The 17,623-nt window shown below is 36.5% G+C and overlaps 2 protein-coding genes across 3 annotated transcripts; one reads left to right on the forward strand and one right to left on the reverse strand.

Moving 5' to 3' along the window:
- Positions 1–793: 793 nt before the first annotated feature.
- Positions 794–6,398, forward strand: fgf1a (fibroblast growth factor 1a). Its single transcript, XM_084133303.1, has 3 exons — positions 794–1,094; positions 5,360–5,463; positions 5,546–6,398. Exons 1-3 carry the CDS (start codon positions 953–955, stop codon positions 5,741–5,743), a joined length of 444 nt encoding a protein of 147 aa, XP_083989429.1. The 5' UTR covers positions 794–952; the 3' UTR covers positions 5,744–6,398.
- A 1,150-nt stretch (positions 6,399–7,548) lies between these two features.
- ndfip1 (Nedd4 family interacting protein 1) lies at positions 7,549–17,378 on the reverse strand. Of its 2 annotated transcripts, XM_084133302.1 has the most exons (7): positions 17,146–17,378; positions 13,635–13,722; positions 13,394–13,524; positions 13,222–13,309; positions 10,440–10,564; positions 8,813–8,879; positions 7,549–8,723 (listed from the first exon to the last, which is right to left on the reverse strand). In XM_084133302.1, the coding sequence occupies exons 1-7, from the start codon at positions 17,173–17,175 to the stop codon at positions 8,617–8,619; spliced, it is 636 nt and encodes a 211-aa protein (XP_083989428.1). In that variant the 5' UTR covers positions 17,176–17,378; the 3' UTR covers positions 7,549–8,616. The 2 variants fall into 2 exon arrangements, with proteins under 2 accessions (XP_083989428.1, XP_083989427.1); XM_084133301.1 differs by having other exon boundaries at positions 13,222–13,524; positions 17,146–17,352.
- Positions 17,379–17,623: the final 245 nt, after the last annotated feature.

A 17,623-nucleotide genomic window follows, 5' to 3' on the forward strand; every position in this document is an offset into this window, starting at 1 on the left:
AAAAGTAAAACAACGCATTACTTTCCATAAAAAGTAACTAAATAACGCATTTAGTTACTTTTTTAGGGAGTAACATAATATTGTAACATTATTTTTAAAAGTCTCTTCCCCCAACACTACTATCCACAATGCTGATATTGTTGCATTTGTGTATTGCGATATATGGTGATGCGATATATCCCTATTTATTTTGTAGAATTCTAAATAATCCACTATTCAAAAATCTTTCAGCTTTTCATATTTAAATCTGGACATAGTTAAAAAGATAAAAGTTGCAATGGCATGGCCCAAATGCCTAAAATAAAAGAGCTGATAACATCTACTCTTTTGAATTTAAATCTCCATCACAATGTACTAGTCTTGAATTAGTAATATTCCCCTTGAGACCTTACTATAAGGTTAATAGAATTTGGTTTAGGGTTAATCACAGGTAATTATGCATAATTTACTCCTATTACTACAGTAAATGGCCTACACGTAACGTGTAACAAGGAAAATGTAAAATAAAACGTTAGTGGTAGAAAATTATAGTGTAATCAGCATGCAGTAAGCCATTTTAAAAAGAAAATGGAGGTTAAATGGAGTAACCCTAACTTCTTAATATTCATTACTAAAACAATAAAAAAAAAAAAAAATCACTATATATTGTGAATTTGTGTGTGTTTTCCCCCCTGGGATTTTATAATGATATGTGAAACAGGCTCAGCCAAGGCAAGTCTTAAGTCCCGGTTAATGAATACAAACCGTTCCTCGTCCCCTGCAGCTTCAGCATTATTAACCGTGTCTCAAACCTGCTGAGCTGCCTATCTAGACAGCATTTTCGACCATCGTATGCACGTCCCGAGCCAGCTGCCCTGAAAAGCTGCAAGCAAGCAACTCGCCAGGTTTGAGTCACGGTCATTTTCTGTTTTCAAACAGGGCCGAGCTCAGAATAGATCATTAAATAGTAGGCATGACCGAGGCCGATATTGCAGTGAAATTCAACCCGCCCGACTATAAGAAGCTCGCGCGGCTGTACTGTATGAATGGAGGATATCACCTTCAGATCCTGGCGGACGGGACAGTGGCTGGAGCTCGAGAGGAAAACGTCTACAGTGAGTAGCAATGCTGCATGTCTGTGCCATGACTCTTTCACACAGCGGCATTATAATAGCGTTATGATAACGTGTTTCTCTGCGGGAGTTCAGTAAACAACAGTTTTATGGCTGCTAAACAAGAGCCGCAGTGTGTGCTGATGGATACGCTATCAGATTCCCAACTGAATGATAATAATAAAGTACAGAAAAGAATAATAAAGTAGGAAACACACATTCATAGTATGTTAATAATGCCTAATTAAGAATGATCATACAGCTAATTTCATTTAAACATGCTACTTTTAGACAATATTGTTATTGTGCTTTGTCCAGAAAAAAATATTTTTCCTTTTTTTTTAAATAACAGAACTAACTTATAGCTATAGGTTAAATGGTCCTTAGATGGGTCATTTGGTGCTAATGTTTTCTTTTTTCTTTAGTGTGTAATATTTGTTTGTGCATGTACAAGATCTGCAAAGTTACAAAGCTCATAGTCTACCAAACATGGATTTATTCTATCTAAAAGTAACACTGATCCAGACCTGCCTAAACGCTTGATTGAAGTCCAGGTATTATTTCCTCAAACGTCCACGTCACAGTGTTACACACAAAAAGAGAAGTCAAGGCTTGCAGTGTTGTCGTGGAGACGCCGTGTGCTTTGGCCTTGCAAAACCGGATGACATTAGGAATCAGAGGCTATTTATTTATAAAGCTCCCTGAGCAGTAACCCAAACGTTTGCTTGTGCACAGCGCATTTACAGAGGACAGCTTAGTACAACCAAAGTCCCTTTAAGTTAAAGAGGCTACATGCAACTTTTTCCCCAAAATAAACGTAACAATAGCCTTTTTATTTGACCATTTATGACTCAAACATCTCCTGATGAGCATACTGACACCTTGTCAGCTCACAGTGGGTGCACCTATAAGCCTGTATCCTATTTTTCCTATTTTCTGTCGGGTCGGATTTTTCGCGCGCTGTCTGCGGATGTGACGTCAAGCGCGTTCATGTTAAACGTTTCAGATCACTCTGCCACCACCGCTAGTCAGCAAACAAACTTAGTTTCTCAAACAATATATGTATTTGACTTTTCTTACTTCTGTAAACATAATGTTGACTTCTTTGCAGCGGATGACTTGTGAAGTGTGCACGTACGAGAGCGAGCAGAAAGGAAGAGCAGTTCCGTTTTTTGGCCACAGGTGTCAGCACACCTGTCAAGTTTTGGATTTGAAAATAAGGGAAATTTTCCGGCACCCACCGCGAGCAGTCCCACCACCCCAACCAAGCTCCAGTAGGCTATCCCTTACATTTTAAGACAGGTGTACAAGAAAGCTAAAATCACCACTTGTCAACCACTTGTAAACTACAATTTAGAAGTTAAGTGCACTGAAATACCATTCTAATTACTAGTAAAAGTAATACCTTTACAAGAAGCCTATTGCCTATTTCAGGGTTTTTCCTGGCTTAAAACGAGGCAGAGGTGATAAAATCATAATAATGTATTTTAATTATAAGATAATTACATGTGTATTTTTTTTTGTAGATCATCATATAGCCTAATGTGTTTCACATAGTTTTTTGTTGGTGGAGCTTGGTACCTCTAGGGGGGTCCGGGGGCATGCCCCCCCCCCCCCCCCGGAAGAAAAATTTGTACATTTTAAAGATAAATTCATTAATCTGGTGCACTTTGAGTCACCCAAATCCACTGTTAAAAATAAATAATCCACCCGCAAACCACCTATATTCTTTGATTTAGATATCTGCATCTGATCATCACATTACAATTATTAAAATTCTCAGTGTTAAGCATGATAATATGGTAACATATCACACTGAAATAGGCTGATTTAAAATTAACATTTATTTAAAATAATAGTTTTTCTTTTGGCAAAATTACATTTCCTTAATAGCCTAAACAGAGGCTTTACTCCCTTCAAGCTTAAATTGTCAATGTTTCATTACATCACTGTTTGAAAACACTCAGAATAATTTTTTGTACCTTTATAAAGGGCATTTTCCCCTAATTTTATTAAATGTATGCTCCATGTTTCATTTCAAATTCTTAAATTTGATAAATATATTCAATTAAAATAATTAGACACTAGGCTGTTATCAATAAAATTAAATAATTTACATTGAAAAATTATAACTGTATTAAATTAGATTATTTTAAATATTTTTGAATATACAAATAAGGAATGTTGAAAAGAATGATACTTTATGAAACTAGCGTTTTGTCATTCAGCATTGACACTTGCTCGAGAAGTTGAAGTTGTTCTCTATCTCCGTTGCTTCTAGCCACGGTGGTTAAAAATGGTACGGTCCACAATAGGGGTATCTGAAATCGCTTTACATTAAAATGTCCCTACAGTGAAAATAGGAGTTGACTTGTATTGTAACTGTAATTATATTTTTTCACAATATCAGAAAAATTATCTGACCCCCCCTGCTAAAGTCGCAGTTACAAAACGCGTGACTGTCCCCCACCCTGCTCCTCTTCAGAAAAGTAAATTCGCTGTCCCACTGATCGCGGTATTTACATGAGGGTTTTGTTTTTTTGGCAGGAGTGCCTTCCGTCTCTGTCATAGCGTCCATCATCCGTCTCTGTTTTTTTTCTTCTTTTTTTTCTCCGCGTTGTCACTCATCATCTGACCTCACACACTAACCTCGCGACAACTGCCACCTACAGCACCTGTAGTAGGCTACTGCAGGTGGCAGTTATCGCGAGACTAGTGACAGAGCTCAGACTGGGAATGTATATATTTTTTTTAACTCTGCCCGGGCTCTGGGTATTATTATTTTTTAATAACGCAGGTTAAAATACGGGAGATTTACGGGAAAATACTAATACGGGAGGACGGCGGGAAAGAAGGGTAAAATACGGGACTTTCCCGGCCAAAACGTGATACTTGACAGGTATGGGTGTCAGTCGCGAGTTTAAATTTCAGAAAATCGCATGTAGCCTCTGTGTAGTCTCTATAGTCTTTGGTACAACGCAGGCTTACTGTACCACAGTAAAACATTCTGCTCAAGTCGTGCCTCTAATGTTGGTTCCGATCGATAGGCTTGGTCGTCCGCATTTTCAGAATATGACTCGAACTGATACAACAAAATGACAACGTTATAAAAACTGTGTGTTTACAAATACTTTTTTTTATACTTCAGAAGCTGAAGTAACATTTCCAACACACGCTTGAAGTGATTTTTGGCCAATCACAATTAACGCACTGGGTCAGCTGGCCAATCAGAGCACTCTTAGCTTTTCAGAAGGAGGGGCTTTGTAGAAATTAAATCAGTGTTTCATTCAGACAGCATGGGAATAGAGGAGCTGCAATGATTAGTAGGCTAAAATAGGCTTTATATAGTATCATATGGCATGGCTAAAGTAGTTCCAGGCAGGTCTTGACCGCATTTACATGTGTCGGCCAATAATGAACCAGCGTTCTGCCGTTGAACCTTGAAGCACCGCACTGTGTCTAAGTAATTGTTGAATAAAGTAGTTATTTGGGTTTGCGCACAAAAAGTATTCTCATCGCTTCATAAAATTAAGGTTGAACCACTGTAGTCAAATGGATTTTTTTATCGATGTCTTTACTACCTTTCTGGGCCTTGAAAATGGTAATTAAATTGCTGAAAGCTTGGATTTCATCAAAAAAATATCTTAATCTGTGTTCTGAAGATGAACGAAGGTCTGACGGGTTTGGATCGACATGAGGGTGAGTAATTAATAACAGAAATGTCATTTTTGGGTGACCTAACCCTTTCAGTTATTTCAAAGGTCCTTACAACATAACAGCAAAAGAACCTAAACTCACGACGACACTGACCAAGCACATAAATAAAGTAAACAATATGATAAAAACTAATTATTTCCATGTTTTTGACACAAAATTACATTTTATTACGCTATATAACTTATTACTTTAAATTCCCTCAGAACACAAAATATTAAATACAAAATATATTATTGAATAAAAATATGGGAGTATGAGTGTCCTCTAAATGAGAGGCATACTGTATACTATAAATAATGCCACATTTCAGTGGTTCATGAACATAAAAAAGACATCTCTATTTTACATAGGCTAATCCATGTACATAAACCTGTAAATTGCTATAAAACATGGTTCTAGTCTTGTTAATAATCTGACTTCATCCTCGAAAACATTTGTCCTTGATCTTCTGTTCCTTGTATCACGGGATGCTTATACAGTATGTGGGACACTGTTCTGGAATCTGCCTTTTAATAATCCTCCCACATGTTTCTGTGTGTGTGGTTTTAAAGGCATACTGCGCATAAAAGCAACAAGTCCAGGAGTGGTGGTCATTGAAGGAACAGAGGCAGGACTTTACCTCTCTATGAATGAAGATGGCAAGCTGTACGCTTCAGTAAGTATAAAGAAACCTTTCTGATACAAAGACATGCATCAGCATTTGCACGACTATTATGTGTGCTTTTCTGTCTCTGCAGTCATTAGTAACGGATGAAAGTTTTTTCTTGGAGAGGATGGAGGAAAACCACTACAACACATATCAGTCTCAAAAGCACGGTGAAAACTGGTATGTCGGAATAAAAAAGAATGGAAAAATGAAACGTGGCCCAAGGACACACATTGGGCAGAAAGCTATTTTCTTTCTCCCACGACAGGTGGCCCAGGCAAAGGACTGAGGCCTGAAACCTGATAATGTAATCACATAAACACATAAAACGCTTCTAACTCACTATGGCAGAAAAGGTGCGTTCACGCCATGTCGAAATTACCGTAATTATGAGATTTCCATTTGTAAAAAGTGTTCGCTTCCTCGTAATTACAGCTTGTAAAATGAGAGTTTTCTGAGAGCTCCTACTTGTACCGTGACCGCTGCAGATTTATTTAGCTGTTGATAGTGTTGAAACCATAGACTGTAAAAGGTTGAAACGCATAATTCCCAGTCCGATGACGTGAACAGCTCTGAGTAGAACGTCACAAAATTACGGTAATTATGACATGGCGTGAAAGCAGCATAATATACTATATATAGACAGAAGTTTACTAACTCTTGGATGCAAACATGTTAAAATTCACAAATATGCACTGACAAAAAAACAACATAAAACTACTGTAATAGTAACTTATTTTTATTTTGTATTTGTGAAGTGATTCTTTAGTTAGAACAATCTCAATTTTGCCATTTCATGTTTTTTCTTATTCATATATACACGTGTCTGATCGCATTTGTTATATTTTTTCTTTTTTTGAACAACGCAGTAATAGCACGATTATAGTGCTGTGTCATTGAACTTCTGGATCATGTTAAACACAATAAATCTGTGAGCTGTGCCGAGTCATGGATATATATTTATTTATGTAGATATAACTGTTAATTAATGAATGGTGAACATTACTACAATTAGATACGACAATACCGTAAAAAGTTGCTGCCTTAAACATCCAAGTTGATTGTGCTTCAAAATTGAAGTCATTTCAACTTAAATTGCATTAAACTGACTTTAAAAAAAAAGTTAAATCTTGCATGACTAATAAAAAGTTGCTTAACTTATTTTAATGAGTTAAAGCAATGAACATGTCATAACTTATTGATATTATTTTTTACAGTGACACCCAAAGAACGGTTTATAGTTGATCTTAACTAACACACATAATAGATTTATATTTAATTGATTTATTATATTTATATATAAAATAATATATTTATATGTAAAAGTATGCAATTCATCTTCAACTGAGGATGTAAAAATGATGGCAATGATAGTGTTTAAACAGTATGTGAGAAATAACAATGTTCAAAAGCCAATTAGATAAAAAAAGAAAGGAAATTAATACTTATATTCAGCTAGGACGCATTCAACTGATCAAATGACACAGTAATAACATTTACAAAAGATATCTATTTCAAATAAATGTTCTTTTGAACTCTATTCTTCAAAATAATCCTGAAAAATGTATATTGAATGATTTCTGAAGGATCATGTGACACTGAAGACTGTATTATTGATGCTGAAAATTCATCTTTGCATCACACGAATAAATTATATATTTTAAATATATTCAAATAGAAAACTATGGAAGCTTGTTTCCACCATGGAATAAAAAAAAGTAACTGCGACTATCCCTTTTTTAAAATTCTTTAATAATTTTTTTCCTCGCAATTGCAAGCTTATATCCAATAATTTCAAGAAAGACAGAATTGCAAGTTATAATCCCCCAATTATGAGAACATCTTTTTCCCCTTAGAATTGAGGTATAAACTCACAATTGTGAGATCTCAGCCACCTTTTTTTATTCCATGGCGGAAACAAGCTTCCATAGATAACAGTTCTTTTAAAATGTAATAATATTCCACAATATTACTGTTTTTACTGTATTTTTGATCAAATAAATGCAGCCTTGTTGAGCATAAGAGACTTCATTCTAAAACATTCAAAACTGGTGAAGGTATAGTGTACATAACTGACAAATGCACCACGTGATCTGCGTTGCCATAGATGTTACATTTATTAAAAGTTACTTGACAGGTGTAAAACATACAAATCACAAACAACATATTGTGAAGCACTATCTCATACTGAAGTCTTCAATGAAAACAAAGATCAATGAATCATCTACTGCTACATTTGGCATCATAAAACATTCTATTATTCACACCAGATCACTGATTGATTAAGCGCATTACATAATCAGGTGTGCTTGAATGCTGAATCAGTTTGCCGTTTATATCGAACTGCTATGAATCTAGGCTTAGCTTTTATTTAATGACTATTTTGGTCCTTTTTTGACAGTAATTTGAAACGGGCTTACATAATCTCGAATAAACTTTGCCCTAATATGCTCTTGGCTTTACAAGGACCTGGCAGTTCCTCCATGTTGTTCTGTTTATATCTTAAAAGTGCATCTTTATAACGTTTAATATCACTCTTCTCGTATAGTGTATATACATACTCTTTTTCTAGTTCACAAAAGAAAGTTCAGATACTAGATTTACTCACAAAGTAAAATTACAACCCCCCCCCCACCCCCCTAATTAAAAGAAAACCCTCAGAAACAAACAGTGACTGGGAATTTGACAAAAACAGATTCTCTGATGGCATGACTGCTAATTGGAACTTGAAATGCCAAATACATGCAAATGTAAGCAAGTTCAAACTCCATAATGAATGCATACTGTACGTCTAGACTTTAAATAAGCACTGATAAACGGTTGAATCCTTTAGTAAAAAATGCCAATGTAATTAGTTGCATTGCGCAAACAACTGAGAAACGCAGGGGCGTCTGAAGCAGATATACTCTTCTTTGTTGTCCTGAAGATTCAAAAAAAGCTGTGGGTGGCTCTCTGACTTTGCCGTTTTGTTCATTTCGCAATTATCCTGAGATTTTTAATCTATGCTCAAAAATCAGAAAGAGAAGATACTTCATCTTCATGTTAATATCATATCCACAATCATTTAGATCACAGAAAGGTTGTCTTTTAATTTGTTTCCCCCTAATGCAATGCTTACACATAAACCCATCTAAAGCCAGTAAATAGTTTCTTATGATTTACCTAATAGATAAAAAGAACGCGGGTTCGAGGAAGGGTGGACATGGAATGATCTGCCATGTTGCGAACTCTGGAGTAGTTAACAAATCCCCGGAAGAACAGCAGGAATCCTGAGTGTATTCAAAATAACATGTTAGTTGTAAGGATGCATTCAATTTTATATTCATTTATATACACTAATGTGCAAATATACACTCACCTACAACCAGGAAAACCCACCACAGCCAGTACTGGCCATCAAAATATCCAGGGAAGTAGGTAGAAAACTGTTTAATCACAGAGAGAAAAGGTTGAGTGCTCATCCTCTGTTACATTGCAATACAAACACTAATACAACAAACAAATAATTTTTAAATATTAATCCACTGCCACGATTTGTGATGATGGTAACACTTTACAATAAGGATCCATTTGTCATTATAGTTAACATGAACTAACAATGAACAATACTCAACATTCACTATTAACAAAAAAATTGTCTTGATTTTGTTTTTGGGGGTCTACAAAAATAGGTCTTCATGTTATTTTTCACATTGTTGCAGCACCTCTCTTCCCAGTCTGTCAGTAACACTCGGTTTAGGGGTGGAAACTCAGTTCCTGGAGGGTGACAGGCTTATAGGCTTAATGCTAAACGTCACATGAACAAACAGGAACACTAGTCTGATCGCATCTGCTCGTCTGAGAAAGTGTTAACAGCAGAACAAACTGACGGCGATATCTATGGATTTTTAAGATAAGAAGCTAACCTAGCTAGTTCAATTTACTGTTGCCATTATATTTGATATCTAAATGTTAGTGAGAAGAAGAAAAATAAAAAACATTTAGTTATCAATCTGCATATGCAATGTTTTATGCTCATCTTTTCTCGCTCTTTTGAAGGTATCTTAAAAGTAAAACAGCTCTATATTTAACGAAGCACATACAAAAGACTGGAAGCAATGCAACCTGCTTTACTGCGCTTAACCCCAATTAAACGAAGTCCTTCAGGCTTATTTGGAAACTACAGGTATGCGGTGTTGGAGGACGGTTGGGACTAAACTCTGAGCTTCGCATCCCTGCTTTAGATCTGAACTCTATGTGCTCTGATTGGTTGGCTAGACCAGTGTGTTGTGATTGGTCAACCACTTTGAGCGCGTTTCAGAAATGTCACGCCTCTTACCATAACGGTGCGTTACAACACACTACTAACGCAACTCAACCAGGCATCACCACCTTTATTTTGCATGTGCCTTGGGAGGAATTATTTAAATAAAGAATACTGTGACCTGTTCATTCTCGCAAGTGCTGTGTAACTTTGCAGAGCTTTTTCGTACTGAAACAGCAATATTACACACTAAAGAAAGTTTAAAAAAAAAAAACTTAAAAAAAAGCATAATAGCTCCTCTTTAACAGTTAATGCACTGTGCACTAACATGAACATTTTTATTCACTAACATTAACACGATATAAAATACATAATAAACGCAATAAAAAAAACATTGCTCATTGTTAGTAACTAATGTGTTAACTAATGTTAACACATGAGACCTTATTGTAAAGTGTTACCATTATGATGCAATGAATATGTAAGATTTATATGATATAGGCCTGGTTTCACAAACAGGGCTTAGATTAAGCCTGGATTAGGCCTTAGTTCAATTAGGACATTTAAGTAGCTTTTATAAACATGTATTAGAAAACACAAAACATTACTGGTGTGCATCTTGTGGCAAAACAATGGCACTGACATGCAAGTTGCTTTCAGTTAAAACAGCTCAAACATGCATTTTAGTCTGGGACTAGTTTACGCCTTGTCTGTGAAACCGGCCAATAGTATCCTGTCATACCCTGACAATCAGGACCCATTTGACCAGGGACAGTCCAAACCCAGAGATGGCTCCATACCGCCCGGCCGCAGACGTGGTCAGACAGAAGGACAGGAAGAAGCCAATCCAGTTGAAGAGGAATGCCACTGATGGGGCAAAGAAATGAACAGCTATTAATGTATCTGCTGCACTTCTGTGTCCAAATGTTGAATTAGTCCATTTATTCATACATTTCACAATATCAAAGTGTATCTCAGTCCTATTCGGACGATAATTGTTTCTCATGAGGGCGTCTGTAAATAATCAATGAGGAGCCATGCAGATTTAAACTCGGATTTCAATTTAATTCATAGTAGAAGAACGAGTTCAGGGCTGTGTAGGGCTGCCAACTTTTGAGTATACTTTGGAGTGAGAATTATGGAAGGAGGGTTTGTGAATTGTGATTGTCAAAACATTTGGTAACTAAACAGAATTTTATTAAGTTTAGTGACAACATGTTACAATGTTTACATGGTACAATAATTGGTAGGCTACTGTTTTTATAAGTGCATTTCAATTCAATTCAATTCTTGTGATTTGATTCCAATCTTGATTCAACATCGATTCATTTGGATAAATATTAGGTACAGTAGATGCATGTTAATTTTTCTCAAGAAAATATAATGGGTTTTCTATAATAATAACAAAGTTATAATATTTTAATGATACAAGTAAAAATATAATAAATATATAGTGCACATATTTAGCAAAATACTCCTCTCTATAGATATTTTTTCTAGCCAACTAACATTCTATGGTCATTAAATGGCTTTCCTGAGGTAAATGTAACGTTATGTGTAAGCTGTTTTATTGACCTCTTTCCGCGGTTGAAAAACACTGATTGATCGATATTATGCATGAGCATAAACATTTCGGTAAGTTGTACTGTATCTTTCAACATACAGTGAGGAAAATAAGTATTTGAACACCCTGCTATTTTGCAAGTTCTCCCACTTAGAAATCATGGAGGGGTCTGAAATTGTCATCGTAGGTGCATGTCCACTGTGAGAGACATAATCTAAAAAAGAAAATCCAGAAATCACAATGTATGATTTTTTAACTATTTATTTGTATGATACAGCTGCAAATAAGTATTTGAACACCTGAGAAAATCAATGTTAATATTTGGTACAGTAGCCTTTGTTTGCAATTACAGAGGTCAAACGTTTCCTGTAGTTTTTCACCAGGTTTGCACACACTGCAGGAGGGATTTTGGCCCACTCCTCCACACAGATCTTCTCTAGATCAGTCAGGTTTCTGGGCTGTCACTGAGAAACATGGTACTCATCATTCTTCTTCCTCCAAACACGTTTAGTGGAATTATGACCAAAAAGTTCTATTTTGGTCTCATCTGACCACATGACTTTCTCCCATGACTCCTCTGGATCATCCAAATGGTCATTGGCAAACTTAAGACGGGCCTTGACATGTGCTGGTTTAAGCAGGGGAACCTTCCGTGCCATGCATGATTTCAAACCATGACGTCTTAGTGTATTACCAACAGTAACCTTGGAAACGGTGGTCCCAGCTCTTTTCAGGTCATTGACCAGCTCCTCCCGTGTAGTTCTGGGCTGATTTCTCACCTTTCTTAGGATCATTGAGACCCCACGAGGTGAGATCTTGCATGGAGCCCCAGTCCGAGGGAGATGGACAGTCATGTTTAGCTTCTTCCGTTTTCTAATGATTGCTCCAACAGTGGACCTTTTTTCACCAAGCTGCTTGGCAATTTCCCCGTAGCCCTTTCCCCAGCCTTGTGGAGGTGTACAATTTTGTCTCTAGTGTCTTTGGACTGCTCTTTGGTCTTGGCCATGTTAGTAGTTGGATTCTTACTGATTGTATGGGGTGGACAGGTGTCTTTATGCAGCTAACGACCTCAAACAGGTGCATCTAATTTAGGATAATAAATGGAGTGGAGGTGGACATTTTAAAGGCAGACTAACAGGTCTTTGAGGGTCAGAATTCTAGCTGATAGACAGGTGTTCAAATACTTATTTGCAGCTGTATTATACAAATAAATAGTTAAAATCATATATTGTGATTTCTGGATTTCTTTTTTTGATTATGTCTCTCACAGTGGACATGCACCTACGATGACAATTTCAGACCCCTCCATGATTTCCAAGTGGGAGAACTTGCAAAATAGCAGGGTGTTCAAATACTTATTTTCCTCACTGTGCCTATTTGTGTTTATTTACTATTAACTAGTATAAAGAGTAAGAGATCGGTTCACGTGCCGCTTGAACTGAGGCGCTACAGCGATCTGTCATGTCACATTTACAAGCGCCAAAACTATATTTATTGTTTAAATTTCGTAATAAAATTGACAGAATCTGAGAGCTGAGAATTTATTTCATATCAAAATTAACCAGCTCTGTCTTGTCTGTCGGTGTCAGTGTCCTCTTTGCTTGGTGATTTTTCTCTGCGTGAGAAAATGAATGTGTAGGTAGAGAGCGTGTGAAAAGTGTCGAATGCGTGAGAGTTGGCAGCCCTTTGTGTAGTTATACGCATTATTAATATCTATATCGGCAATAGACTTCAGCAGATGAAAGACAAGGAAATTAGTTAACACACAAGTTACCATAGTTTAAAAACAAGTAATACAACCAGAGGCTGTGCAATGTTGTGGCATCGTAAAAAACAGTGACACCAGCATATGAAATGTTGACCGTTCCAAGACCAAGATGGTGGATGCATCAACGTGTCTAGAGCGGTCTAATGTTCCATCTGCATATACATATCTACAGTGAGTATTGTGCACTCTTACTGAAAAACGTAAGCATGAATATCCCATCATTGCCAACCCGCAGTTGATCCGTATCGTCAAAGCTCTCCCTGGCAATGAAGTCCTCATCCTGTAGTGGATGTACAAGTAAAGATGTGTCAAAAGTGTTTTTTTTAAACCTGTAATTACCCCTAAAATAATCACAAAGCCTCACCCGGTCAGTGACTAGAGGAACAGTGGACTCTGCTTTGCTCCTCTCGGCCTCATCGTATGATGGGAGTGATGTGGCAACATTGTATGAGGGGGGTTTAGGGAACACGTCATCCTCTTTGTACTCAAAAAAAGCTACAAGAAACAAATGAATCAGACATAGAGTTAGAAGGTTATGAATAACGACACAAGTTATTTCTGGCCCGTCAGGACAGGCAGTGGCTACATTTACACACTTCTGTTACCTGCGTTACTGGCTGCAATGCTGCTGTACGGTGGAGGTGCATCAGCGGCCGGTTGAACCACCTCCCCTGACTCCTCCTCATTATTCAACTACAGAACAAATGAAAAACAAGCTGGTGATGTTTGGAAAGGATATTATATTATATCAACATTCATTTTAATATAATACGAATGTAGCAGTTTAATACCAAACAAACAATAATATTAAAAATGAAATAATATATATATTAGGGCTGTCGATTTAATGTGTTAATTTAATTAATTAGTTATGGAAAAAGAATGCAAATAAAATGATTTAACGCACAACATGTAAATTTAACGTGATTTAAGAGCTCTCAGAAAAGTTATTTTAATTACGAGCTCTACAAGGATGTGAACGCTTTTTACAAGTTGAAACCTTGAAATTATGGTAATTTCAACATGGCGTGTGAACGCACCTTTACTCATTTACCGCCACCTACTGGTAGTTTTAGTTTCTCATTTAGAGTATCACTTCATTAAAAAATTATTTCATATTTTGGGGATAGTTCACCCAAAAATGAAAATTCTGTTTATTTACATTTACTCACCCTCATGTCGTTTTAAACCTGTAGGAATTTGTTGAACCAAATAAAATATTTCTTTCTAAAGCTAATTTTTCGTAAGGTCTATTCGATTCGTTTCTCATTTAACACAATAATGACTTAAAGGGCGCTATTTTAACGATCTGAAACGCAAGTATCAAACGCAAAACGCAAGTAACTTTGTGGGCGGATCTCGGGCACTGTTGCTATTATACCGGCGGGATAAATTAAACTTGCGGCCGACGCAAATCTAAAATGGGTTGGTCTGAAGTAGCTTCATTACTCATAGGTGTGGTTTGGGCGTAACGTGAAATAAACCAATCAGAGCATCATCTCACATTCCCTTTAAGAGCAGGTGCGTTTGTTCCATGGCGGATTGCTATTATAACGGCAGATTTGCCAGGCGCACGCCAGGAGCGGTTCACAGCCGAGGAGACCGACGTTCTCGCCAGGGCCGTAAAACACAGAGAAGTGACATTGTATGGGGATGGGAGAAACCTGCCCAAATTAGCTTCAGTTAAACAGGCGTATAATAATTTGGGTAAATGTGTAATCTAGATTTATGCCTATTTTTTTCACATCTTCATGGACACAACAATGATTTCCCTCTTGTGGAATATTTTTCCTTGTAATTATGTATGGTTTGCAAAAATGGCAACTGCTGTGTCTGTGTAGATGAGAGAAGCAATGTATGCGCGTTGTGCACACGCTACATTATGGCCAAGCATGTGCCCTTAAAATAGCATCTGAATAACGCGCCACTGACTTTAGACTAGGTTTTTCCTGGTCTGTGGCGGAATTGTTTTCTGGAACTGCAAAATAGCATCAGGGAACGTTTGCGCCGGAACACGCCTCCCCTCTTCGCTGAACCGCCCCCAGGAACGCAAGTTCATTCCCTAATTTACTGACGTGCGTCTGTGGAGGGAAAAGTCCGCTGTGCGTCGGGTGCAAAATAGGAATGATACATGCGTCGGTGTACAAAGTCAATTGCGCTGGGTGCAAGATAGGGCCCTGCTGTCTGTCATTAAGGATAATCAAACAGTGCTGATGTGGAAACCAGGAGAAACATTGTGCATGAACAAGTTATAGAAAACTTTTCAATCACTAAAATTCACCATGGATATTCGTTATCAAGTCGGTACTCAAATTTAAAAAATGTGACGCTTTGAGCGCAATCGTAAACAACTCTGATTGCCCATTGTGCTCACACGCTCATCGGATATGTCTGTAATTGGCTACAATGATCTGTGCTTCAAAAACATGTTGTAAATATGACGCTCTTCACCGAGCGCTTACACATACCGTCTGTCATATGGAGCATTTGAAAGCAGATAGACGTATCTGTTGTTCGTACAACCTTTTGAGACTGAAATTCATGCACTTTACAAGGGCTTTCAAGTGCTTCACACCTTTTCCAACACTTCAAAGCTCTAAATATTATCAAATTTTAGTGTTATTTTTAATTGATTACTTGTAAAACTAAAAGCTTAAAGATGTAGGAAAACTAACACTTTGTGGCAAACAGACACCTTTATTTTAAACAAAGACGTGAAATTACAAGAGGAACACTTTACAGAGGAACACTTTGAGGAACACAAATTGACTTGTTAGACATTTTCACTCCCTAATATATAGAAAAGTAGGAAGTCACAAAGTCTCATGATAAATAAAAACTTTTCTTAAAATTGTGACTTGAATTACAAAGCAAGTAAAGAGCACTCCTTTTATAATCAGTGAAGCTGTCGGTCAGTTCAGTATTATAGGTGTAAGTGATTCAGGATAAGACAAAAACATGGTTTGGAAAATGGATTCATGATGTACTCACTTATTATATAAATGTTGTAAATTTCAAACACACACAAAAAAGTTATGGACTGCAGCTTTAAATTAACTTTATGATTAAAAATCCCCCCCAGCGCTACCAAATCAGGTGCTAGCGCCACCATCTGTAGAACTTGGTGGCACTGGTGCTACTGCTGTCAAATGTTAGTCTAGAGCCCTGTAGACTATTGTCGTTATGTTGTTTCTACATTAATTTGGAGTTTATGTGAAATTATTACAATATAAAAATATATTAAAAACTTTAATGCTAGATGTGATTAATTACAGAAAAATGTGTGATTAGTTTTTTTTTTAAAAGATTGACAGTACAAATATATATATATATATATATATAAAATTCAATTTTTTTGTTTTTATAAAATTATATCAAAAGATTATGATATATAATACATTGTATATCTGAAAAAAAAACAAAAAAACATATTTTATATATTTACATGGACATTTTTTCCACAAAGGTTATTTCACCAGCTGTTTATTATACAAATATTTTCCTCTAGTTTTGTACTCTTTTGTAGTCCAGGTGTTAAGTCTCTCATATTATATTTTAAAATTTAATATTGTACGTAGGCCTAATACTTTTATATTATACGAGTCATATAATATAATATAATATAATATAATATAATATAATAGAAAAATAGGTAAAATATGAAAATAAATGTCACCAAATGATTTAGATTTAATAAATAGGGTCACCTCGGTCTTTTGTATGTCATGAACTTTAACACTATTGTAACATGAAATTAAATATAGCTGCTCGCTATAACACTTGATCAGAATGGCAACCTTAAAAATTGATAAATCGCAATAAAGTACCCACTATATTGTATGAATATTCTATTCTTAATCATCTAAAACTCCTCGTTTTCCGGTTTGTTGTTTGTGTAAACGAAGGCCGCAGAAGGAGCGGCTAACCAGCTAATTAACGTTAGTCGAACTGGGATTACCATCTCTCTTCGGAAAAGATTAAGTTACAATTCAGAGTCTGAGAAATTATTATCACAACCGATTCGACTCGATATACGTCCATAAAACCATCAACCTAGTTTACAGAAGAAAAAAACTCGCTCTAAAAACCAAACAAATTATGCTGATCATGTATTACCTGCTGATATCCACTCCTCTGAGCTGTCATTCTTCTGCGTCGATCTGTTGACTTAATCAGTCATACAGTAGCAAAGATTACTAGTTTAACGTACCTTTTACTTAATATCAAAATTGTACTGTTCCTTAATTTAAATATGTTCGTATGAATCCAGATAGACAGCACTAGGCTAATCTATAGCCCAAACAATGGCGACTGCTCATGCGCAGTCGGGTTTCGAGTCAGCCTCTCCTGTCTCTGTCTCAAAACCTGGTCTGCTTCCTACCTAGACAGCATTCAGTCATAGACGTGCTTTGAGCAGACTCAGCTCAGCAGCCTAAGTAGGCAGCTCACTATGTTTTGAACACAGTCCATGCCATGGGTGTATTTATTTCAGTGCAAAGATTATTGTTATATAACCAATTAAAAGAGTTTCCAAAAGTGAGTTTGCCAAACTGCTGAACTAAAGGTACACCTTTGAACTTTTGTACGCCCTTGT

The sequence above is a fragment of the Abramis brama genome (assembly GCF_963993115.1).
Source record: "Abramis brama genome assembly, chromosome: 13".
Classification (NCBI taxonomy): Eukaryota; Metazoa; Chordata; class Actinopteri; order Cypriniformes; family Leuciscidae; genus Abramis; species Abramis brama.